Raw genomic sequence first — 25,682 nt, forward strand, 5'->3', positions numbered from 1 at the left:
GCATAAATTAGATTGGGAGCGCTATGTGGGACAAGGAATTCAGTAACCTTATATTAACCCCAGTATTTTAGAACAAAGTAAGCACCCATTAAATGCCATAATTATAACAGTGCCTGGAAATGCTATTATAGAAGAGTGGCGGATCTCGGGAGCCAAACAGATGGCAGACTTAAATCGGTGGAAGTATGCATTCCCCTCTCAATCCATAAGGCACAGGCTCAGGGGAAACAGCTCCCAGGCCTCGGGGCGGCCCAGCTGACCTCTCAGGGTGCTCGGCGCCGCAGCAAGGAAGTCTCCGGTCCAGCCAAAGCCGAGCAGCCCCGAGTGTTTTCACGAGCCATGGCTAGATCATTAACCAGAATAGGCCTCAGCTGCGGTTTGGCTCACTGGTGCATGCCCACAATTCATCACAGCAAATTAGGTTCATCTTCGCAACTTATCTTTCTGCAGTTTGCTGGCACTTGAGGAGTGTCCAGAGCCCTCTCTGGGGAAGCCGTTCTGGGGACAAGGTTTGGGGGTTATGGCTGGGGGTGCTGGTGGGGGGAGAAATGGACCTGGGAGGACCCAGGTCCTTGGGGGTGGAGGGGCGGCGCCCAGCTACCGACCCCAGATACCGGCCCCTGCCTGACTGAGCCATTCCAGGAGACTCCTTGTCTGCAGCGACCTGGAGAGTGAGGGCCAGTTGTCCTCTTTTGGGTGTGGGGCCTGTCCCACGTCACGACGGGGCTCAGGTGGGACCTAATCAGAGGGTGGCATCAGGTGGGTGAAGAGAGATGGACACAACGTTATCAGATTGGTCAAAGTCCCTGTCCCACACAGGGCTTCTCGATCTAGCTTCTCCTCATTTTACGGACGAGCAAGTTGAGTCCCAGGGAGGTTAAGTGACTTGCTCTAGGTCCCACAGCAGGACAGAGCTGAGACTTAAGCCTAGAACTTCAGCCAACCAATCCCATGTTCCGTCCAGTAGGCATGATGCCACTCCTGCAGTTGGCACAGCCACCCAGTTGTCCCAGTCCTGTCGTCTCTGGGACGTGGGGTCTCTGCTGCAGAAGAGGAAGTGTGATCTTCCTCTTCCTCGCCAGCCCTATCTGCTCTCCTACTACAACCCAGCCCGCACACTAATGTTCCTCTAACGCCAACCTACTCACTGGACCTCTCTCTCATCTCTCTCCCCTTGCTCTTGCTCACATCCTCCCTTCTTCCTAGAGCTCCCCTCTCCCTTTGCATTATTCTCCCCATCCTCAAAGTCCTTCTGAACTCACATTCCTCCAGGAGGCCTTCCCTGATGCTTTTTTCATCACTCCATTCATTCATTCATTCAATTCTATTTATTACGCACTTACTAAGCGCTTGGAAAGTACCAATTCGGCAACAAATAGAGACCATTGTTCCTACCCAACAATGGGCTCACTACCTTCTAGGCTGTAAGCTCACTAAGAGCAGGAAACGCACCAAGCAATTCTCTTGTACTCTTCCGAGCATTTAGAACACTGCTGTGCACATAGTAAGTGCTCAGTAAGTACCATCAATTGATGGGTTGATTATTTCTCTACCACTAGAATTTCGGCCCTTCCACATCACTTGAGTCCTTATTCCCTGAGCACATAGGTACTCACCTCTCCCGATCCTGCTAACACTTATATACATACCCTAAAACTCTGTTGTTGTCCATTCCTGTCATTTCTTTTCGAGTCTTTCTTCCCCTCTAGACTGTAAGCACTCTGAAGACAGGCGTTGCGTCTAGTTATCCTATCGTACTCTCCCACGGGTTGAGTCCGGTGCTCTGCACTGTAAGCCCGTCAAACGGCAGGGACTGCCTCTATCTGTTGCCGACTTGTTCATTCCAAGCGCTTAGTACAGTGCTCTGCACATAGTAAGCGCTCAATAAATACTATCGAATGAATGAATGAATGAATGCACAGAGTAAGGGTTCATTAATTACGCTGAGCCTTCGTGGCCTGTGCCAGAAAGTTATCACCTGGCCACATCAGAAACCCCTCGCTGGCCTAGAGATGACAGGACTGGGGCAATTGGGGTGGCTATGCCAACTGCAGGATGGCATCATGCCTAGTGGAAGGAGCATGGGATTGGGTGGCAGAAGTTGTAGGTTAAAGTCTCAGCTCTGCTCTGGCCTGCTGTGTGACCTAAAGCAAGTCACCTAACCTCTCTGGGCCTCAGTTTTCTCATCTGTAAAATGAGGATGAGCTAGATTGTGAACCCTGTGTGGGACAAGGACTTTGTCCCATCTGATAACCTTGTGCCTATCCAGTACTTAGTATATAGTAAGCACTAAATAAATGACTCTATTAATAAATTGCCTCCAACCCCACCAAAAAGAGGCCCCTCTTATGTTTAGGCATTGCCAGAGAGGAGGAAATAGCAACTCATTCAGGGAGTACAATCTGGCCCCGTCTAGACTGTAAGCTCCCTGTGGGCAGGGGATGAGTTTGTTTATTGTTATATTGTACTCTCCCAAGTGTTTAGTACAGTGCTCTGCACAAGTAAGCACTCAGTAAATATGATTGAGTGACTTACTAGTGAGCCGCCCACCCCCTCCCCCGGCCCCCCACCTCTTAGAGTGGCCTGGGTGGTGGTCCCAGGAATCAGGGAGAGGAGACCCTCGGCCGCTTCTGGAGAGAGCTGCCTTGGACCTTAGGTGGAAGAAGTTTGGATCCTAGAACTTTTCTCTCTTTTTCTGGGGAACTGAAAGGAAAGCCTTGAACCCAATGGAGCCAGCGTGGCTGAGTATCCTTCCTTCACCTTGGGGGAGAGCGGACACTTAGAATAACAATCGAGTCCGTTCATTTTGGCCATTAGGGAGCGTCTTGGGGTGTGTGCCCATCTGTGTGCAAACAAGCGTCTTGGGGTGTGTGCCCATCTGTGTGCAAACAAGCGTCTGGGTGTGTACAAATGTGCACAATCGGGGGTGTGCTCTTGCAGGTGTTATGTGTGGTTTTCTGTTCCTTCGGACAGAGGAGGCTTTGGGGAGAAAGAGGCTTTCTCTGGAGAAGCAGGTGGGTTCCTTCTCTCCACTGGTCACTTCTCTCTTTCCCTCTCTCTCTCGACAGACCCGTGGGAGTGCCGACACTGGCCGCACGCTATTTGTTCTCTGGCCACTTGGTCGGGGCTGATCTGGGGGCGGTCTCTGGATGAGGGGAGCCATCTCCAGAACCCCCACTACTGGGTATTTCTAACAGGAGGAGGAGCACTCCACTCTGGGCTTCCAACCGAAGGCCAGACTTGTCTGGAAAGAATTCCACCGGTCCCCAGAGGCAGGAGGGAAAGTGCAGTCTCCACGCCAACTGTCCCGAGGGTCAACAAAAGCCTGCTTCCCTGGGCTTTTACTCCCCAGTGAGGGAACAGGGTTCACACCTGAGCATAGTAATAATGCCGGTTTAGTAATAATGCTGGTTTTTAGTGAGCACCCACTGGGTGCCACACACTACAATGGATAGTATGCGCGTGTGTTTGTGTTCATGCATGGGCATATGTGCATGTGTATTTGTGTTGGGGGGGGGCAGGAGGGTGTTTAACAGGAAGCACTGACACCCCTGGCCATATCTGTGACAAAAGGTTTATTTTTCCAACAGTGTCAGATTGGGCTGTCTTGAGGCTCCTGGGCGGGAAGGAAATTTTTGAAATAAAAGGTGGACCCCAGGGGAGTTGTGCAGCCACACATGCAATGAAGCCTTCCCACCACCTGACTTGAGTCCCCTGGTGAATCCTTGCCTGGTGAATCAGGGTCTCAATAGGGCCTGGCTCTCATAGCCGTGAACAGGGCTGATTTGGGGCTCAGTTTGGGTGGGATTTGGGGGCCTCTCAGACCCTGGGCATTTTCTTTTGTTTGGCGGGTCGGTGAGGGGCCTTACAAAAGGAAATGGGCTTATATTGTAGCAGGAAGGATTTAGGTTAGAGGTAAGGAAAAATTTCCTGCCAGTCAGGGTTGTTCAAGAGTTTTTAGTCCGCGGGATAGGTGACCGAGAGAAGTTGTAGAAACCCAGGCCCAGAATCTTTCCATTCAGTGAGGCACACATTTGTCTGGGGAGGAGGTTACTTGTGTTCTTGTTTGGAGGCAGGAAGATAGGTGTGGTGGGCTTCCTGGAGTTCCACGATTCACTGGCTAAAAGATGTGGAAATGTTTCTCTCCACGCCCCCCAACCCAACTGCCCCAGGGAAGAGGAGGGTAATTAATACGGAGGTATTTCTCCCTCTCTCATCCCACCCCCACTGGTGAAGCAAGATGGTGATTTGGTCCAAGGCCAAGAATGGAGGGACAGAAAGGCAGGGCACAGATGAAAGGATTTTTTTTTTTTGGTAATTTGTTAAGCGCTTACTATTTGCCGGGCACTGTACTAAGCACTGGAATAGATACAAGCTAATCAGGTTGGACACAGTCCATGTCCCACATGGGGCTCACAGTGTTAATCCCCACTTTACAGATGAGGCAACTGAGGAATGGAGAAGTTCAGTGACTTGCCCAAAGTCTCACAGCAGACGAGTGGCAGAGCTGGGATTAGAACCCAGGACTTTCTGACTCCCACTAAGCTCTATCCACTAGACCATGTCGCTTCCTTTTCTTGGGGACCAGCTAGTGGGGAGGGCAGTGTGCTCTGTCACATATCTCCAAGTGGTGGCTTGGGGGACATCTCAAGCTGGGCGTGTGTGTGAGTGTGTGTAGATCTGAGCCCATCACCGCTCCCATAACAACACCTTAGGGTGATTCTTCCCCCTCCCCAGAGACAAACCCCAACACTTAGAATCCCTCCAGTATTCAAAAAGTCTTTCAGTCTCATTTGGCTGTGACAGCAGCAATTAAGTTCGTCTCCACCCCCTCGCCCCCCATCCACAGCAGCAACGTCGGGAAACCTCCATCCGCGTGTTTCCCCGCTCGCCGGGATCAGCTAGAAACCCACTGATGAGGGGCAATCTACATTTCTGAGTAAAATTCTCCCAAGCGAGCGTGGCGTCTCTGGAGGCTGGTATTCTTAGTTCCCTTGTTTTGTTGGGTGCCTGAGTGTATCCGAGTGTGTTTACGGCTAGATTCTCTAATAGAAGGCTTGGGTTCTGTCTTAATAATCTATTCTCAAGTGGGTTTTAGTTCCAAAGTGCTGCAGAAAGAAAGCCTTCCCTTGGGCTTCACTGTACTTTTTTCACAACAACATTTAATCCGGGGTTTTGTGGGGAGAACACTGCTCCATCAAGTGACCCTCACCTCTGGATGGGGAAGGGGGAGAGAGAACAAGGTGTGGGCCTTCTTGGTGGGGGGCAGGGGGGCAGCGTAGTCAAACCCTGAAGGAGAAAAGTGGGCTTGGGGCTGGAGGAAGAGGAGCTAGTTCTGCCTGGAAAGAGCTTCCCTGACCCCTTTGGTTTTTCAGCAGCACAGCAACGCTGGAAAGAATCATGACTCCAGCTTGGACTGGCCCCAAGGAATTCTGAGGAGAAATTGTGCAAGTCCCCGGCCCCTCGGGGCTGCAGGGCGGACATCCCAAAAGACTAAGGGAGTGGAAGCTTGCCGGGGGCCATGCAGTAAGAGCCCGACGGGGCATGGCCCCCGCAAAGCCCAGACCAAAGGTCTCCGCTCTCCCGCGCCCCTCCCGGTTTTGTTCTCGGTCCCCGGGCCCATAGGGAGAGAGCGCAGTTTGGAGATGAACGTTTACCTTCTAATTCTTTTTTAACGCGATCTCTCCCGCCAGAGTAGAGACTTTCAGATCACTTGAAGGTGGGCCTTGAGTGAGTTCTTCCCCTTAGGCCCAGTGGGGGCCAACGCTGGCTTGACAGTGGGAGACACCACCCTTGTTCACTGGCAAAGCCAAGAGTGGATGCCGCCCTGCGCTTTCCTCTTCCCCGTTTGTAAACCCCTCCGATAGATAGGGAGTGCCTTGAGGGCAGAGTTTGGATCATTTTCTGCCATTTGTATACACCCCAGCACTTAGTACACTGCTCAGCACCCAGTAGGTGCTGGTGAGTGAGCCAGAGGTCCTGGGTTCGAATCCCGGCTCTGCCACTTGTCAGCTATGTGACTGTGGGCAAGTCACTTCACTTCTCTGGGCCTCAGTTCCCTCATCTGTAAAATGGGGATTAAGACTGTGAGCCTCATGTGGGACAACCTGATTACCCTGTATCTACCCCAGGGCTTAGAACAGTGCTCTGCACATAGTGCTAAATAAATACCAACATTATTATTATCATTAGGTGCTTAATAAATATTACTGCTGATGGCACTTTCAGTTTTTTTGGCCACGATTTCCAGACACCATCCAGACCAGAACGGGCACCCGGGATTCCAGCGTGGGCTCACAGGATTTGCCGAACCCCGGGATAACTCAGAGGTGCTTAGTCAGAGGGTTATTTATGGCCCATAATCTTCTCGATGGGCCTCTTTTCTGCCCGCTTCCTAGCTCGTGGCACCTACCGCTCTGGCAGGAACAAGGCCCGCAATAAATCGAGGTATTTACTGAGCGCTTAATGTGGGCAAAGCACTGTACTAAGAGCAGGGAAGAGTAGAGTGATGTCGTAGACACTGTCCAGTTTACAATCCAGTGGGATGGACGGATGTCAAAATAAATTGCAGATAAGGGAATCAGTAGCTATAAAGATATGGATCCACGTTATGGGCAGGCAACGTGTCTGTTAATTCTGTTGTCTCGTACTCTCCCAAGCACTTAGTACAGTGCAATAGTGAGTGCTCAGTAAATATGATCAATTGATTGGTTGATCAGTGAGAGAGTGCCAGTGGCCCTGCACAAACTATTAGCATCATAATCACTTTCTTCCTGCAGACTCTTGGTCTTGAATCTTGGCGAATGGTCCAAGGCTTGCCCTTCATTTACCCCTGGAGGCTCCTTCCCCATCATTATGAAGACATTACTCTCTGCCAAGCACTCTGCAATGGGCTTTATCTCTACTCTCTTGCAATAATGACGGTGATATTTATGAAGTTCTGTAGTGCTTGGCACATAGTAGGGTAGTTACAGGGTAATGAGGTCAGATGCAATCCCAGTCCCACGTAGGGCTCACAGTCTAAGAGGGAGGGAGAACAGGTATTTCACCCCCCATTTTGCAGATGAGGAAACCGAGGCCCAGAGAATGGAAGAGACTTGCCCGAGGTCACACAGCAGGCCAGTGGCAAAGCCAGGATTAGAACCCAGGTCCTCTCACTCTAAGACCTGTGCTTCTTCCGCTAGGCCAAGCTACTTCTATACATTCCCAAGCACATAGTAGAGTGCTCTGCTGACAGTACATGATCCAGAAATACCACTGACAGATGGATCGATTGACTGTTGGGGTAAATACTGAAAGATAAACATTTCGGGCCTGTCTTGTTACTAGGGGGAAGGGGGAAAAAAAAACCACCCAGGATTGGTAGGTGTGAGACAAATCGTGGAAGGTGGCAGAGACCCACTGCTTCTTTGGATGAACAAGGCCAGATCCTCAGGTCCCGCTCCCACTCCCACCCCCAGGTATCTCCTGGAACCGAGTGCCTCGTCCCGAGAGGAGGAAGAGGAGGGAAATTTGTCACCTGTTTTGCGGGGAACCTCGGTCATCCGAATCACTTTTAATGAAGCGCGTTAACTAAATTGTGTCCTGAGCATTCATTCAGCTCCGTTTATGGCACACTCTTGAGTACGTTTACTGTTTGTCAGAAGTGCAAACTAGTGAACATATGAGGCTTTAAGACAGGCCATCTGTTAGTCTTAGACCCTTGGATGCTTGTCAAACGGTTCTAAAAATAAGCACACACAAACAGCGGGGGGGCAAAGGTGATTTTTCTTTAGCGTCATTTAGCAAATGGAAGGCAGAGAGAGAGAGAGACACACACTCACGCCCTCTCCCCTGCTCTGCCCCTTCTTCCTCAGCTCCCTCCTCCCCTCCAAAAAAAGGGGTGTGCCAAGCGGGGGAAAAGAGAAAGGTAAATGGGCGGGAGGTCATATTTATTTCTCTTCTGGCTGGTTCTTTGCTTCCTGCTGTGCCACCTCTCCTGCAGCTCCGACGTACCCCAAATGCCTCTCAAGCTTAGCCTTAGCATGGCACCAATTGGAGGCTCATTGTTTTTTCCCATCGGGAGCGGTAATCTCCCAAGACCGATGCAGAGCCCTGCCCGTGTCCTCCGCCTGAAGTAATCTCTTTATGAAGCCAAGCCTCCAAACACTCTGACCTTCATTGACGGGGCCTGGTTCATTGAGCAAATAGATGCCAATGGAAATTCAGAAGGGGAAATCGAGGGAGGGAGATGAGGGAGGGAGGGGAGAGGAGAGAGGGGCAGGGGAATCAGAAGAGGAGGCTGGTCTCCTTGAGTTAGTGTCTTTTATGGTGGATGGGGTTGGGGCTTTAAAGGGGAAGCCGAAAACCTCAGGCCCATCTAGGTTCGCGGATGAGGGCTGAGGTAGTTGTGTATGTCTGTCACTCTGCCACGTCGACCGGCATAATTCGCTATTGACCGGGTGAGAGGAGCAGGATATTTCCTGCATATGAATCCTGCTGGGGAAATTGATCTGCTTAAAGAGGCAGGGGCTGTTGTTCGGGGCAGGCCGCCCCTGTTACCAGACAGGGTCCAAGGGAGCCCTGGAGGCAGGAGCCCGAGGGGGCCCGGCAGAAGATTTAAGGTTTCAGAAGTGGGGAAGGCTCTTCAGGGTGAGGACGAGACTCCTCCTGGAAGACGATCCAAGAGAGACGGGGAGCGCTCGGTCTCCGGAGATCCCCAGAGGCCGAGAGATCCCGCGGTCTCCTTCTGCCACCGACCGCAGAGACCACATTCCCAGCGTTGGCCAGCGGTCATGGCTCCTGGGACTCCCAGGGACCCCAGCTCTTAGCCGGAAGCCTAGTGGCGGGGGAGTGTAGGAAGCAGCTTCTGTCTCTTTGCGCTCCTGAGGACTCTCCTTAATCCTCCTTGGCTCCAGATCTCCCATCTTGGGCTCATCTTGTCTCACCACTTTGTCTGTTGAAATGATGGTAGGGCCTATGTTCTCTTTGGTAGGATTTTGTGTCCTGGAACTGCCATAGGTCATCTGGTCCAGCCTTCTGCCCTCAGGCAGGGGAACACTTTGCCTCAGACAGGAGAGTGACTGGAGGGCCTACCTCCTCCACACAACCCCACACTCCGGAGCTGGCTTTGGCTCAGGGTTGAACCTGGGCGACAAGGAGGTGTGACGTCTATTCCCCTGGGTGTGTCCGGGATTTGGGACAGAACCTTAGGTGACCCGTGGGCTGAGCTACCGGGCCTGCCCGAGATCCAATGTGGAATTTCAGAGAGTCCAAGGAAAAGGTATAAGAACACCAGGTCAAAAGGACCCCGGTCTGCTCCTCAGAGCCCCCCACCGTGAGATATTGATATTTGATAAGTGGTTACTAAGTGTCAAGCGCTGAGGGAGAGAATCAATCCATGGTATTTATTGAGCACTTACTATGTGCAGAGCACTGTTCTGAGCACTTGGGAGAGTACATTACAACTGGCAGACACATTCCCTGCCCACAATGGCCTTACAGCCTAGGGGGTAGATAGACCGTATTATTTATACATAAATAATTTATAATATATAACTTCCTTAAAACGGTATTTGTTAAGCGCTTAGTATGTGCCAGGCACTGTTGTAAGTGCTGGGATAGATACAAGGCAAGCAGGTTGGATACCATCCCTGTCCCATATGGGGCTCACAGTCTTAATCCTCTTGTACAGATGAGGTAACTGAGGGCCAGACAAGTGAAGTGACTCGCCCAAGGTTACACAGCAGACAAGTGGAGGAGCCGGGATTTAAACCCAGGTCCTTCTGATTCCCAGGCCAGTGCTCTATCCACTAGGCCATGCTGCTTCTCTATATAACTCAAATATAGATACGTATATTTATTTAGATATAAGGTTGGACACAGCATGTCTACTGTGTGACCTTGGGCAAGTCACCAGTTGCCTGGCGGCCCTCGAAAGCGAGGGAGGTATTATCCTCTCGCTGTGGGCTTTCACCTTGTTCACCTGCTCCAGAGCTGCACACCTGTGACTGACTGTCACTGAGAGGAGGAAACTGTCTCACTCAAGTGCCAGCCTCCCTGCCGGCCTGCCTCATGGGCGCTTTCCTGTTCCCCTATCTCCCACCGCCGATCCGTTTGGAGCTGGAGAGTTTGAGTCTGCAGCATCGGTGACATCTTTAAAAGACAATTTTCCTCCTTCCAAGCAAGGCTAAATATAGCGGTGCCAGAAACAAAGAAATCTACATTAAGCAGAGGCCACGTGTGGAGGCCACGGGGTGGAAGGAACCCTGTGAGACACCCTGATGGAGCTCCCTGAAAGGCCTCCTTCGATCTGCGACTGAACTACAGGGTGGCCGCTCCATCTCTATTTGGGGCTGTCGAGCACAGGGGGTTTTCAGGGACTCCTTGGGAAGTTGGTTAGCCAGATGTGTGCTGAAATGACAGGGCCCAGAGATGCCATCATCTCCCCCCCGGCTTCCCAGCGTCTCCCTCGATCAGGAGCTGGACAGTAGGCCATGAGCAAGGAAGTTGCAAGATCAGGTGCCCTTCTTCTGTGGGGTAAGCAGGTGTCTTTTCTTCACTGCTCCCAGTCTTCTCTTATAGCTCATCCATTTCTTTAGAGACTATCCCAGACAAGTGTGGAAGACACCTTTACTTTCATCCCATGGAGCCTTTCCCTCCGAAAGCCTGTCTGAGCTGACCTGGCCGGGGCAGAGAGGGAGGGAGTGAAGAGGGTGCGTCTCCTGGAGAGAAGCCACCAAGAGGTCATTGGAAATGAAGTCCTGAGGCTCGGGTATTCTCCCGGCTCCTCAAATTGATCAGCTACCCCTACCTGGCCCTTTGATTTGGAAGGAGCTTCGACAGGTCGTGGGGGACCGGGAACGTGTCTACCAACTCTGTTGCAGCATACTCTCCCAAGCCCCTAGTACAGTCCAACCCAATTTGCTGTACCCTAGTACAATGCTCTGCACACAGTAAGCACTCAAAAAATACCACTGATTGATTGCTCGAGCCCCCTGAGAAGCAACATGACCTAGTGGAAAGAACCCAGGACTAAGAGTCAGAGGCCTGGGTTTTAATCCCAACTCCACTACTTACCTGCTGGGTGACCTTGGGCACTTAACTGTCTGCCTCAGTTTCCTACTCTGTAATATGGGGATTAAACGCCAGTATTCCCTCCCCTTAGTCTGTGAGCCCCAGGTGGGACAGAGACTGTGTCTGTGCCCATCCCACCACTTAGCACAGTGCTTGGCACATAGTAAGTGCTTACCAGATGCCACCATTATTTTTATTATTATCCTACTGCACTCAGGCAGGACCACCTGTGAATCCTCCCATGCAACCAAGACTCACTCCCATCTTCAAAGACCTACAGGGAGATTCTACAGTCATATCCTCCCTTCACCCATTTCAGCGACTGATACCTCTTCTTTATATCTAATCTAAAGTCTCATGTGCAATTTAAGAGAGAGTATTGTGGGTCAGCAGTGGAACAACCAGAATCCATTGTGCTTTCAACGGCGTGGTCATCTGTTTGACATGGGACCAGAACCCATGTGCTTTCAGTAACAATAATAATAATAATAATAATGTTGGTATTTGTTCATCGCTTACTATGTGCAGAGCACTGTTCTAAGCGCTGGGGTAGATACAGGGGAATGAGGTTGTCCCCCGTGAGGCTCACAGTCTTCATCCCCATTTTACAGATGAGGGAACTGAGGCACAGAGAAGTGAAGTGACTTGCCAACAGTCACACAGCTGACAAGGGACAGAGTTGGGATTCGAACCCATGACCTCTGACTCCCAAGCCCGGGCTCTTTCTACTGAGCCACACTGCAGTAGAGTGGTCATCTGCTGGACATGGGATCATGGTCAGGCCAACTGTCTGTCTTCCATCCGGCACCCTTGGCAAGGGTCCGGGGAGAAGGGTCTGGAAGGTCCCACCTCTTCCCAGTCTGTCCCGAACTCCCCATTAAGATGATGGGGAGCAGGGATCGGGAAAACCATATTGAGGATCACAGGAGAGCGGTTAGGGCGGCTGACACTTGACACTTCAAAGGAACATTGGCTGTTGGTGACTGGGCCACACAATGCCCTGGCTTAGTGGATAGAGCAACGGGCCTGAGAGTCAGAAGGACCTAGCTGGGTCTAATCCCGGTTCCTCCACTCGTCTGCTGTCTGACCTTGGGTAAGTCGCTTCATTTACTTGGCAGATAGTAAGCACTTAACAAATACCATCATTATTATTATTGTTATTGTTATTCACTTCTCTGTGCGTCAGTTACCTCATCTGTAAAATGGGGATTAAGAATGTGAGCCCACGTGAGACAGGGACTGTGTCCAACCCAATTTGCTTGTATCCACCCCAGCGCTTAGTACATTCCTGGTACATTGTAAGCACTCAACAAATTCCACAATTATTATTATTAATCCCAATTGGTGCGAGGGATACTGGAGACTGTTCACGCTAACTCACAGTCCTGCCGGAGGAGAGGGCTGGGACCTGAACTCCGAACCCGAGCTAGGCCTCAGTGCCGGACCCGTCTGGTCTCCTCCCTTCTCAGCCTCCTCACCTCCCACCCCAAACCTCCCCCTGGTGTAAAATGTCCTCTTAGCCCATGTATAGGCAGTGGGATGAGGGGAGGAGGGTCTAATCGAGTGGTTCATTATCAGATTTAGAGCCACATACCATTCTCGCATTGACCTGCCTGGTGCAATCGATAATGGCAGCCGAACCCGTTTCAATTCACGTTCCCCGACCGTAGCCCAGACACGTTGCATCTAGTGCTGATTGTGCATTATCTCCTAAATGACACCGCCGAAATAAGTATGGATCTGCCTAGCGGGGAGAGGCCGGGCTTCGATTCCACGGTGGTAAACCTTGTGCGTTTTTTATTTATTTATCGGTATTCAGCACAACCTAAAAATAGGCCCATCGCAGAGCCCGATTGGAAGAGTCATTACCAAAACGCTCGGGGGTTAGGGAGAGCGCAGGGGAGGGAGGAGCTGGGGCTATTTCTCCTCCCTCCACCCTTTGGGGTTCCAGTCGGCAGCGTTTTAATCACGTCGATCGCACGCTTGTTGGTCAATGCCACCCCTCGCCTCGACAGCCACATTCGGTTCGATATTATAACTCTGTTACTGGCTGTTCCTTTTGGGCTCTGCCGGGCGGCAGTTCAGAGGTCACCCTTTGGAAAAGCCAGCACTCCAGGCTCGGGCCCTGAGGGACCAGATTTGGGGTTGACTTGGTGAGTGCCTCCAGAAATCAGTGTCAGCGCAATCCCCGCCCTCAGGGCTCTTTGGATATTAGAATCTCAGGAACCGTCAGGGCCGCCTTCGAAAGTACCTCAGGGCGGTGACAGGGAGACATCAAAAATTGGGAAGCTTCCACCTCAACAGAAGCAGTGCTTGCATGAACAGGGGCCTGGGAAGGAAACACAACGGCTTTGGACTTATGGGGGGCGGGGGTGTGGAGTGGATCAGGGTCCCCCCAATCCACCGGAGAAAGCCCCCCGAGGAAGCGCTCTGGATTCGGGCCGCAGCCTAAAATAGTGACAACATACAGAATGTGCTCACCCAACTAAAGAAATTACGTCATATGGAAGGAGAATGGATGCTGAATTTTTCCCTGCCTGGGGGTGTCAGCCCTAGAGGCCGGAGGTATCAATTGATGACTATGGCACGGTTGAGAGTGAAAGAATAGATGCAAATAATAAACACAAGCGAATCCATAAATAAAAAATGAGCAGATGAATAGGTAAATACATGAAGTGGCAGAGGGGGTGCCCTGCCTAGACAAGGGGCTGGGTGTAGGGGGATTCATCAGGGAAGTGACTTTTTGAAGGTGGGGGGGTGGGGTACGTATTCTAGATTTCTTTCACGTTTTGAAAACGAAGCTTCTCTTAATATATTCCCCTGTCATCTCTCTTTCCGTTCATTAACGTGGAGCTTGGAATTAAAATGAGCATTTGGTTTTGATGGTAGTTCTACCGGTCAGCACCGCACAAGCCGATACTAAGTGAAGCCTCTGAAGCATGAATATCTTTATTTGAAAAAAAAAAAAAAGAAGACCCCTCGGAATGAAGATTCTTTTTGGTCCCATTGGTCCCAGCACCCTTCTGGGTCATTTCGTGTTTTGTATCTTCTACGGGCTTCTCTAAAAACAATGGAAATAAAATGCACCCACATCTCCTTCTTCAACTAAAAAGGGTTTCCAGCATTTTGTGTCTTTGCCTGTTGGTTGGGGGTGGACCTACTGGTGGGACTTCTAATGCTGCACAGCGGGCGGGATTCTAGTGAGCGTCTTAAGAACCCGACCGGATCCGGCTTTTCGGATCTTGGGTCTTTTCAGAAAAGCTTGTTGTCTAGAGTTTCCTTGGCCTACCTGCCTGCCACCTGCCACCGGGAACTTGGAGAGGAAACTCGACTGTCACTTCTGACCCCTGGCGGTCCCTTCCTCTGCCTGCAGGAACCGGCAGATCCGACAGGACGCCCGCCAGCTTTTAAATGGGGTCACCGCTTCCCGGAGAGTGAATGGAGGCCTGGGTGCGGAGGGTCCATTAGTTAAATATTTCCACAAGACGCTCTCCGTTAAACAGATGCCGTTACCCTTGCAAATTTCGATCACCGGGGCAAAGGAGAGGGGTGGGGAGCTGAGGGAGGAGACCCTCTATTTCTCTAAGAGTCGTGGCTTCGACCTGGATGATTTAGTAGAAGCGGACGATGGACAGAAAGTTAACACTCGCCCCCCGCAGCATGTGAGACGGGGGTCGTCCCAAGTAAATGAATCAACTCCGGGTCCGGCGGGTGGGCTCTCCGACGCGATATCCCCCTCGGCGAACCTGAGCGGGAGCTTGGTCAGGGATTCCCCGGAAGTTCCTCAAGCCGTTGGAGTCGGAGGGGTAGTTCTCCCCCCCACCCCATCTCTAAAGCAGCGTGGCTCGGTGGAAAGAGCACGGGCTTCGGAGTCAGAGGTCATGGGTTCGAATCCCGGCTCGGCCACTTGTCAGCTGTGTGGCTGTGGGCAAGTCACTTAACTTCTCTGCGCCTCAGTTACCTCATCTGTAAAATGGGGATGAAGACCGTGAGCCCCACGTGGGACAACGTGATTCCCCTGTGTCTACCCCAGCGCTCAGAACAGTGCTCTGCACATAGTAAGCGCTTAACAAATATCAACATTATTATTATGACTATTAAAGCAGCGGGGGAGGGAGGCTCATCTCTCCAAAAGGATAAATCGTGCGGCCGCCGATTGGAAGTACGACTTCTCGATCACATCGTGATTTATTTCTCTCCGGCACAAAGCAACGTGAGTGGATTGCAGTGCTTCCTTGCACGAGTCAAAGAGACTCTTGGGCGGCGGGTCCTGGTTACGGTGCTCTGCTCGAAGGCAGAGGAGTGGGAGAGAGATAGAGAGCAGTGGAGAGACAGAGACCCCGGGGAGAGAGAGATGGAGAGTGGGAGAGACAGAGCAGGAGGAGAGGAACTGAGAGATAAGGAGAGAGAAAGGGAGTGTTTGGGTGGGGTTTATAGGGCTGAATGACAAAGATTTACTTCGTTAGTGATTTCTGTGCCTCTCGCACGTGTGTGTGTGTGTACGTGTGTGTGTGTGTGATTGCTGCCCAGACCGATGGTTCAGCTGAAAAATATCTTGGATTGAGAAGTGCATGCCACAATCTGGCCCCGTCTCTGCCGCCACCCCTACCCCCTATCAGGGAGAAAAAGAGAAATGCCGCCCGGAGGGGATCGAGGTGTTAAAGGATTGATTTTTCCTCTTAATTGTCGCAGCAAAAAGCAAATCTCAAGGGGACATTTCCCGCCACCTCCCCTCCCCCAGTGTCACCCTTTTCCCCGTATGAATCGGAACCCTCGCGGGCGATCTTGATGGGGGTCAAACAGAAAAAAAAAAAAGCAAAGAAAACCCAAGAGCGTGCGGGCATTAACAGAGCTAACACTGCAAAGCGAATGTGTCACGTTGGCAGCTGTTACTTATGAGTACTTTTTCTTTATTGCATTTTGTTTTGTAATAATTGAGAAGCTTTTATGTGGCGTTCTGCCTAAATGGCCCAGAGTAGGAGGGTATAGGCACGCTTTCTATTATTCTCTCCCTCATCCACATCTCCTTTTCTCGTCTTTCCAGAACCACACGTTGAGCCAGCACTCACAGTAAGGCCACTGTCACGACAGGACATCTCTCTGCCGAAGACTTGCCGGAGACGCAGTGGGGAGGGCTATTTGAACATTACATCCAATCAAAGTGTCATTTGCAACCCAGATGTAAAACTCTAATGATTTGGCCATGAGGCGCTGCTATTATAAGCAGCTGGAAATGAATATTAATGGAAGAGATTAAAAGTATTCCATGCTCAGTATTTTTTATTGTCCTGCTTCAGCCTAGTGTACTTTAGGGCTTCTGCTACCGACTGAATTTATAGTGTTAGATCAACCTGCTTTTCGATGCTATTGTCTTTCGTTGCTCCTTGTATTATATTGATAGGTAAAGAGGGTTAGGTTGTGATTTTCTTTTCGTTAACGACTTTTAATTGCAATTTTAGGTCATTGTGCATTGTGATGTGATTGCTTGGCTATTGTCTGAATATTTCTTTCGAATTTTTTAATTAAAGACTAATGCTTTGATTGGATTTGCCAGTTCACCGGACAGTGATTAAAACTATGTAATGAATATAATCGGTTTCAGTGCAACTGGATGGTCTGCTTTTTAAATGTGACTTAATCTGACTGCAATAACTAGTACAGTTCAATAAAGAGAATCCATGAGATTAGCGTCTGGGATTTTGAATCTACCTCACAGCCTGCCCAGATTCCCTCTTTTGAACTGGTGAAGGGGTCCAGGGTAAGGCCATTTCTCACCCTTGGAAAGAAAGCTCTCTGTGACCTGTGAAAACTGACTGGATCCTCATGTAGAGGGGGGCGAAGTGTGTTTTCTGAATTGCCTGGGTATATTTCACTGACTAGAAACCCAGACTCTTCTCCTCCCACCTCCTCCTCTATGTCCTCCTCTCCCTCCTCCTCTTCCTCCTCCTCTTGTTCTTCCTGCTCTTCCTCCCCCACTTTCTCCTCCTCCTCCTTCTCTTCCTCCACTTCCTCCTCCTCCTTCTCCTCCTCAACTTCCTCCTCCTCCTCCTCTTCTTCTTCATTCCACTCCCCTGTCCCAAGGTGAGTCTCAGGTGAGAACAGGTTATTAAACTTCTTACTTTGATTTTTATCATTTGTATCCATGTTCTAATTTTTACTTAATGTGTATTTGGCAATAATAATAGTATTGGTAGTTATTAAGCACTTATTATGTACCAAGCATTTACTAAGCACTGGAGTAGTAATACTATTACTATTTCTTGTCTTATGCTGTCTAGTCATCGCCGACCCACAGGGGCTCCATGGACACATCTCTCGCAACATGCCCCATTCTCCATCTGCAATCGTTCTGGTTGTGTATCCGTAGAGTTTTCTTGGTAAAAATCTGTTTCCCACTGCCATCCACGCAGTAAACTCTAGTCTCCGCCCTCGACTCTCTCCCGTGCCGCCGCTGCCCTACCCGGGTGAGTTTTGGCTTTTGTAGCTGATGGCCTGCCACTCGCTAGCCTCTGGCTAAGCTAGGAATGGAACGGGTAGGCCTCTGCTCGACTCTCCCTCCCATAGTTGAGCCCGGTAGAGTCCTGCAAACTCTCCAGGTGCGATGCTGGGGAGGGTACTACTGCTATTACTACTAATAATAGTAACAATACTAATACTTGGTAAGCGCTTACTATGTGCCAAAAACTGTACTAAGTGCTAGCATCTTCAGGCCTAGCCTACAGATAGTGGCTGAGGGCCAGGGGCCAGAGGGGAGGGGATCCCTACGGCTGATGCTGATGTAGAGACTGTAAGCTCCTCGAGGGCAGGGATCGTATCTACCAACTCTCTTGTGTTCTCCCAAGCGCTCTGTGCACAGCCAGGGCTCAATAAGTACCACTGATTGTTTGACTGATTGAGCATCTCCTTGGTGCAGAGCACTTTACTAGATGCTTGGGAAAATTCAACAGAAGGAAAGGCCAGTTTTCCCCTTAAAGTGTGGACCAGGGAAAAAGACCACCGGCCTGGGAGTCAGGAGACCTGGGTTCTGAGTCCCGGCTCTGCCACTCGCCTGCTTTGTGATTTGGGGCAAGCCACGTCACCCTTTTTGAGCTTCAGTTTTCTCATCTATAAAATGGGGATAAAAGACCTTGCTATGCCTTCCATTTAGACAGTGGCCCATATCTGTAAAATGGGGATTAAGAATGTGAGCCTCGTGTGGTATAGGGACTATGTCCAACCTGATTAGCCTGTATCTACCCCAGTGCTTAGTACAGTGCCTAGCACAGTAAGTGCTTAACAAAAAACACAATAATAATAACTATGGAACAGGGACATAGAAAGTGCTTAATGAATACCACTATTATTAGGGGAGCCTAGCAGACAAATACAAGAAGTAAAGTACCTTCTAGACCGTAAATTCCTAGTGGGCAGGGAATATGCTTGCCAACTCTGTTGGATCGTACTCTCCCAAGAGCTAGTGTGGTGCTCTGCACACAAAAAACAGTAAGAATATTAATAATAATAATTGTGGTATTTAAGTGCTTACCGTATTCCACATATTGTACTAAGCTGGGGTAGATACAAGATAATCAGATCCCACAGACAAAGTAGGAAGGAAAATAGGTATTGAATTCCCAGAGAAATTAAGTCACTTGACCAGGGTGACACAGCAGGTAAGTGGTGGAGCCAGGATTAGAACCCAAGTTTCTGACACCCGGGCCCATAGTCTTTCCACTAGGCCAAGCTGTTTCCCAATCCTGGTGTGGCTCTGGCATAGCAACTGTGTTTCTGCTCTCCCGTTAACGCGTTTGTGGAATTGTTAATTACTGAACTGTGCAAACCGTGATCCGCTGAGTGAAAATATGTTTGAGCGGTTTCTACTTAAACTTTAAAGAGAAAGTTAATCAATTTCACTTGAACAAAATGACCTTAAGCAGGAAAAAGGGTGTTATTTGCCCAAACAGGAAAATTAATTTCCCTCTCTTGAGAAATGTAGAAAATTTCTAGAAATAGCTCCCTGTGATATTATACCTGCCCTGGGCCCTTACAAAACAGGGAGCAAACCCCACCCGTGGCCCCGCCCCAGGTTCTGTCCCAGGCCCCAAATAATCAATCATATTTATTGAGCGCTTACTGTGTGCAGAGCACTATATTAAGCGCTTGGGAGAGTACAATATTACAATAAACAGACACATTCACTGCCCACAAATAACTTACAGTCCAGAGGGAAAGACAGACATTAATATAAATAATTAAATTATGAATATGAACATAAGTGCTGTTCAGACTGTGAGCCTGTTGTAGGGCAGGGTTTGACTCTATCTGTTGCTGGATTGTACATTCCAAATGCTTAGTACAGTGCTCTGCACACAGTAAGCGCTCAATAAATACGATTGAATGAATGAATGAATGCTGTGGGTCTGAGATGGCAGGGTGAATAAAGGGAGCAAATCAGGGTGATGCAGAAGGGAGTGGGAGAAAAAGAAATGCGGGCTTAGTCAGGGAAGGCCTCTTGGCCAAAATGTACCTTCAATAAGGCTTTGAAGGTGGGGTGAGTCATTGTCGGAAATGAAGAGGGAGGGTGTTCCAGGCTAGAGGCAGGATGTGGGTGAGAGGTTGGCAGCGAGATAGACAAGATCAAGGTACAGTGAGTAGGTTGGCATTAGAGGAGCCAAGTCTGATTGCGGACTCTTGCTCTCCCTATCTTCAAAATCCTACTAAAATCACATCTCCTCCAAGAAGTCTTTCCTTACTAACCCCTCATTTCCCCACCCTATTTTACCCTCCCGTTTGCGTTGGCTCTGCATTCTGGTCTATACCTCTTGAGCACTTTGATACACACCCCAGCACTACAGCACTTACGTCCAGATCCTTATTCTGTCCCACTTGCCTTATCTGCGATGTATTTGATCCTCTGCCTCCCGCATTAGATTATAAGCTCCTTGAGGGCAGGGACAGTGTCTACCGATTCTATTAAATTGTACTCTCCCAAGTGCTTAGTACAGTGCTCTGCACACAGTGCTCAATAAATACCGTTGATTGATCGAAATAATGTGTCAGGCTGACCTATTGTTCAGATTAAAAAATATTCGGGTTATGTGACTGGCCTCTAGAAGAATTGCCTTTGGAGGCAAGGACCCCTGTTAACAGTTTAGCTTAATTCTCGAAGTTGTGAAGGGAGTTACATTGGTGGTGGATACTACACTGACAGCCGTGGTCTCCAATAACACAGTGAATTGTAGCTTCTGAACCTTTAATTTGTCTGTCTTTGTGGTGTGAACAGATGTCCTGGCACCAGTAGTCCAGCGATTCCTACTGTCCTGAAAATTCAGTGTCCAGTCCAAGTCACCGTGCCTCTGGCAAGATTGGTCTCACTAGTTATAGTAGTATTTATTGAATACTAAATATATTGTTGCATTGTACTCTCCCAAATGCTTAGAACAGTGCTCTGCACACAGTAAATGCTCAATAAATAGGATTGACTGACTGATGCACTGTACTCGGCGGAGAAGCAGCGTGGCTCATTGGAAAGAGTACAGGCTTGGGAGTCAGAGGACGTGCGGTTCTAATCCCGGCTCTGCCACTTGCCTGCTGTGTGACCTTCTCCATGCCTCAGTTACCTCATCTGTAAAATGGAGATTAAGGCTGTGAGCCTCTCGTGGGACAATCTGATTACCATGAATCTATTCCAGTGCTTAGAACAGTGCTCGGCACATAGTAAGTGCTTAACAAATACCGTAATTACTGTTATTATTATTCATCCCCCTTCCCAGCCCCACAGCACTTACGTGCATAGCTGTAAATTATTTATATTAACGTCTGTCTCCCCCTCTAGGCGGTATGCTTGTTGTGGGCAGGAAATATGTCTTCCAACTATGCTATATTGTACTCTCCCAAGCACTTAGTACAGTGCTCTGCACACAGTAAGTGCTCAATACATATGATTGACTGACTGACTAAAATATAGACTTAAGTAGCATGTTCCTGGCCACAAGGTGCTTTCATCCTTATGGAGGAGATCTAAAAGATCAGATTCTGCTGAAGACCACACTATCCCTGCTCTTCAGTAGTGGTGTGTGCCCCTTGGCCTGTCAGCCAATCAGTGGTATTTATTGAGCACTTCCTATGTGCAGGGCAGGGTTCAAAGTGCTTGGGAGGGAATGATGAGGCAGAATTAGCAGAAACGTTCCCTTCCCATAATGAATCCCATGTTGTTGGCTGAGAATTTATAGTGCGAGATCTGAAGGGGAATCCAGGGTGACCGACAGACTCAAGATCAGCAATGAGGGGGATTCAGTGGGGTTGTTTTAGAGACTGGAATACATGGTGGGGGGTAACGGGAGATAATGGTGGTTCCAGAGCTCACTCTGCCCTCTACCACATCCCCCACCTTCCTCAGTGCTGCTATCAGCACCTCCACCCCTGCCCCTGAATCCTCCCTTCCTTTCTCTCCCATCTCAGTCAATCGATCAATCCACCAATCGATCGTGTTTATTGAGTGCTTACCATGTGCAGACCCCTGTACTAAGTGCTTGGGAGAGTACAACTCAAGAGAATTAGCAGACACGGTTCCTGCCCATAACAAGCTTACAGTCTAGAGGGGGAGACAGGCATTCATTAACTTCTCTCCTCATTTTCCAGGGGGAGAGAAGTTTTCTCTTAATTTAGGCCAGGTAAGGATCCCAGAGATTCCAAGTGGCTGGAAAACAAAGGAAGGTGGAGATGTCATTAGACGGTAGGCTCCGCACTGGACTATAAGTACCTAGAGGGGAGGGATCATGTCTACCAACTCTATTTTTATTAAAAATTGTATTTGTTAAGTGCTTACTATGTGCTAGGGCCTTTAGTGGTAGATACAAGTTAATAAGTTTGGACAGAGTCCAGGTCCCATATGGGGTTCACAGTCTTAATCCCAATGCTACAGGTGAGGAAACTGAGGCACAGAGAAATTGCGTAACTTGCCCAAAGTCAAACAGCAGACAAGTGGAGGAGCCGAGATTGGAGTTTTACTGTGTTATACCCTCCCAAGCACTTAGTTCAGTGCCCGGCACCCAGTAAGTGCTCGGTAAATACCGTCTATTGATGATTTATTTCCTGCAGAGTGAAGTTTGCCTGGCATTCTACATATTTGCCATGCCCATTCTATTTGAAGAATAGTCATTAAAATCCTTTCCTTGACACTTCCGACAGGAGTCAGCCTTGATGCTCCTACTAAACCTACACTTTGGAAGTGTTTGGGGCTGGCGGCATAGAAGACAGCTGTTCCTTTCTGCCTCTTCCCTTGTATTTCGGGGAGATGAGAGGGACACCCAGGGGGCTGAATTTAGAGCATTTCATCGTGACCCCATGTACTGGAGGAACAAACCTTAGGGATCCACTCTCAGGAAAACAAACCTCTGCTCCAAGAGTAAAATAAAATAATTACCACATCACCTATAGTATCCTTAACTAAGCAGGAATCTTCCCTGACTTCTTAATGAACTGAAACTGAGAGCTGCTCACTGTGGAATCAGAAGGATTTGTTTGGGTTCGATATGACTTTCATCTGCTTGGGCAATTTCATCTCATCTGTGTAGCTGGTAGGGCCCCCCTCCTCTTTCCCCCTCCCCGTACAGGGCAGGCAGCTATAAAGGGCGTTGAGGCACCTAGATTATCTAAAGGAGGAGAAATGAGGAGGCATAGCCAGATTTCAACCTCTCCAGAGTCTCCCTGCCTCCAGCCTCTCCTTTCTCCAGTTCATACTTCATTCATTCATTCATTCATTCAATAGTATTTATTGAGCGCTTACTATGTGCAGAGCACTGTACTAAGCGCTTGGGATGAACAAGTCGGCAACAGATAGAGACAGTCCCTGCCGTTTGACGGGCTTACAGTCTAATCGGGGGAGACGGACAGACGAGAACAATGGCACTAAACAGCGTCAAGGGGAAGAACATCTCATAAAAACAATGGCAACTAAATAGAATCGAGGCGATGTACAATTCATTAACAAAATAAATAGGGTAACGAAAATATATACAGTTGAGCGGACGGGTACAGTGCTGTGGGGATGGGAAGGGAGAGGTGGAGGAGCAGAGGGAAAAGGGGAAAATGAGGCTTTAGCTGCGGAGAGGTAAAGGGGGGATGGCAGAGGGAGTAGAGGGGGAAGAGGAGCTCAGTCTGGGAAGGCCTCTTGGAGGAGGTGATTTTTAAGTAAGGTTTTGAAGAGGGAAAGAGAATCAGTTTGGCGGAGGTGAGGAGGGAGGGCGTTCCAGGACCGCGGGAGGACGTGACCCGGGGGTCGACGGCGGGATAGGCGAGACCGAGGGACGGCGAGGAGGTGGGCGGCAGAGGAGCGGAGCGTGCGGGGTGGGCGGTAGAAAGAGAGAAGGGAGGAGAGGTAGGAAGGGGCAAGGTGATGGAGAGCCTCGAAGCCTAGAGTGAGGAGTTTTTGTTTGGAGCGGAGGTCGATAGGCAACCACTGGAGTTGTTTAAGAAGGGGAGTGACATGCCCAGATCGTTTCTGCAGGAAGATGAGCCGGGCAGCGGAGTGAAGAATAGACCGGAGCGGGGCGAGAGAGGAGGAAGGGAGGTCAGAGAGAAGGCTGACACAGTAGTCTAGCCGGGATATAACGAGAGCCCGTAATAGTAAGGTAGCCGTTTGGGTGGAGAGGAAAGGGCGCTCTGCTGCCCAGATTTTCCTAAAACATCATTCTTTCCACATCTCCCCATTCCTCAAAGCTTTCGATGATTACCCATTCCTCTCCCCATCAAGCAGAACCTCTTGAGGACTGGCTTTAAGGCAGTCAATCAATACTCTCCCTCTTGTTGGTCTACTTTCTCCTCCCACTACACTCCAGCTCGCACTTTTCATTTAGCTCAAGCTGTCTCATTGTGACTCATTCTCATCTCTCCCACCAGTGACCTCTTACTCATGCCCTCCTCTCTGCCTGGACCTCCCTCCCCCTTCATATCTGACAGACTTTACATCAGCTTGAAACCAGTCAATCAGCTCTCCCCTTCCTACTTTACCTAGCTGATTTCCAACTACAACCCAGCCCACACACTTCGCTCCTCTAAAGCCAACCTACTCACTGGGCCTCGATCTCATCTATCTTGTGGTTCAACCCTTACCCACGCTTTCCCTTTGACTTGAAACTCCCTCCCCTTCACAGCTATCAGACCCACTCATCCCACCTTCAAAGCCTTATTAAAATCACATCTCCAAGAAACCCTCCGCCCCTCCGACAAAATTCTCATTTACCCTACTCCCCCTCTCTTCGGAATCTCCTATGCACTTAAATCTGCAGCCTTTAAGCATTTGTTAATTACCCCACATTCAGTTCTTCAGCACTTATGCACATAGCCATTGTTTAAAGTCTGCCTTCCCCTCTAGACTGTGAACTCTTGATGGGCAGGGAACTTATCTACCCACTCTGTTATATTACTATCCCAAGCATTTAGTACAGTGCTCTGCCCATAGTAAGCACTCAAATTTGCTTGCTTGCTTGCTTGATTGATTGACCACATTTCCGGTCTTTAAGTCCTTCTGAAATCACATTTCCTCTGTGAGATTTACCCTGAATAATTTCTTTATTCTCCTGGGTTTAATCACTCCAATTGCCACTCTTAACACCTTGTACCAACCATATTTATATCCTCAAAACCTAGTGTAAGCTCCTGGAGGCTAGAAATCATGTCTTATAACTCTATTATACTCTTCCAAGCTCTCAGTGCAGTGCTCTGCATAGAGTAGTCACTCGATAAAAACTATCGGTTGCAGGATATACCAACCATACAGTCAGCTCCTGGTTAACTCATTCTAGTGTGATTACTACTGTATCTTAAGCAAGCAGTAAGATGGCTAGAAATAATTATGTTGATATCTGGCTATCTTCCCACGGCCAGGAGGTAGCAAAGAGAGACAGTTTGGGACTGTCATGTAGACTTACTGTCTAGCTTGCCTGGTCTCGATTCTTATCCAGTTATTGTCAAATTTGGTGGAGTGGGGGGCAGACCCCTTTTCCTTTCTACAGTGGCCCTGGTTGCTGTCCCCAAAGTGGTTTATACCTGTCTCACAAATTTACAGGGGAATTTTGGAAAACCCACTTTGCATTCCTAGTTGGATATTCCAGACACCCAGAGAGCTCTGCAGTGACACAGGCTGAACCAGGGTAGAAGCGGATGACATTCATCATCAGCCCGTGCAGTTCACCTCACTCCAGGCGGGACCTACTGTGATTTCACAAGAAGGAAACAGCGATGGTCGGTGTTCTGGATGTGATATGCATACATTGTTTGGCAAATGCAAATAGTCAACCAAGCAATCAATAGTATTTATTGAGGGCCTCCTGTCTGCCACTGTACAAACGAAGCTCTTGGAAGATACAGTGGGGTTAACAGATATGTAGTTATTTCTATAGCATTAAAAGCCAACAGATTGTCTTGTCTTACGCCTTCGAGTCGTTTCCGACCCATAGCGACATCACGGACACATCACTCCCAGAACGCCCCGCTCTCCATCTGCAAGCGTTCTGGTAGCGTATCCATAGTGTTTTCTTGGTAAAAATACGAAAGTGGTTTACCATTACCGCCTTGCCAGCCGTAAACTCGAGTCTCCACCCTCAACTCGCTCCTGTGCCGCTGCTGCCCAGCACAGGTGAGTTTTG

At 49.3% G+C, this 25,682-nt stretch overlaps 1 protein-coding gene across 5 annotated transcripts in view; it reads left to right on the plus strand.

The window, feature by feature from the left end:
- Window positions 1–16,739, plus strand: part of ZNF423 (zinc finger protein 423) — a 351,343-nt gene extending 334,604 nt beyond the window's left edge. For all 5 annotated transcript variants that reach the window (XR_005660542.1, XM_029075685.1, XM_029075686.1 and 2 more), the window contains one exon: window positions 16,100–16,739. Coding sequence is in view for 4 of the 5 variants with exons in the window: in XM_029075685.1 (XP_028931518.1) it covers window positions 16,100–16,129 (30 nt within the window). In the remaining variant the exon portion in view is untranslated. The remainder of the gene's footprint in view (window positions 1–16,099) is intronic.
- The last annotated feature ends 8,943 nt before the right edge of the window (window positions 16,740–25,682 follow it).

This window comes from Ornithorhynchus anatinus, chromosome 11, assembly GCF_004115215.2.
Source record: "Ornithorhynchus anatinus isolate Pmale09 chromosome 11, mOrnAna1.pri.v4, whole genome shotgun sequence".
In the NCBI taxonomy this organism is placed as follows: domain Eukaryota; kingdom Metazoa; phylum Chordata; class Mammalia; order Monotremata; family Ornithorhynchidae; genus Ornithorhynchus; species Ornithorhynchus anatinus.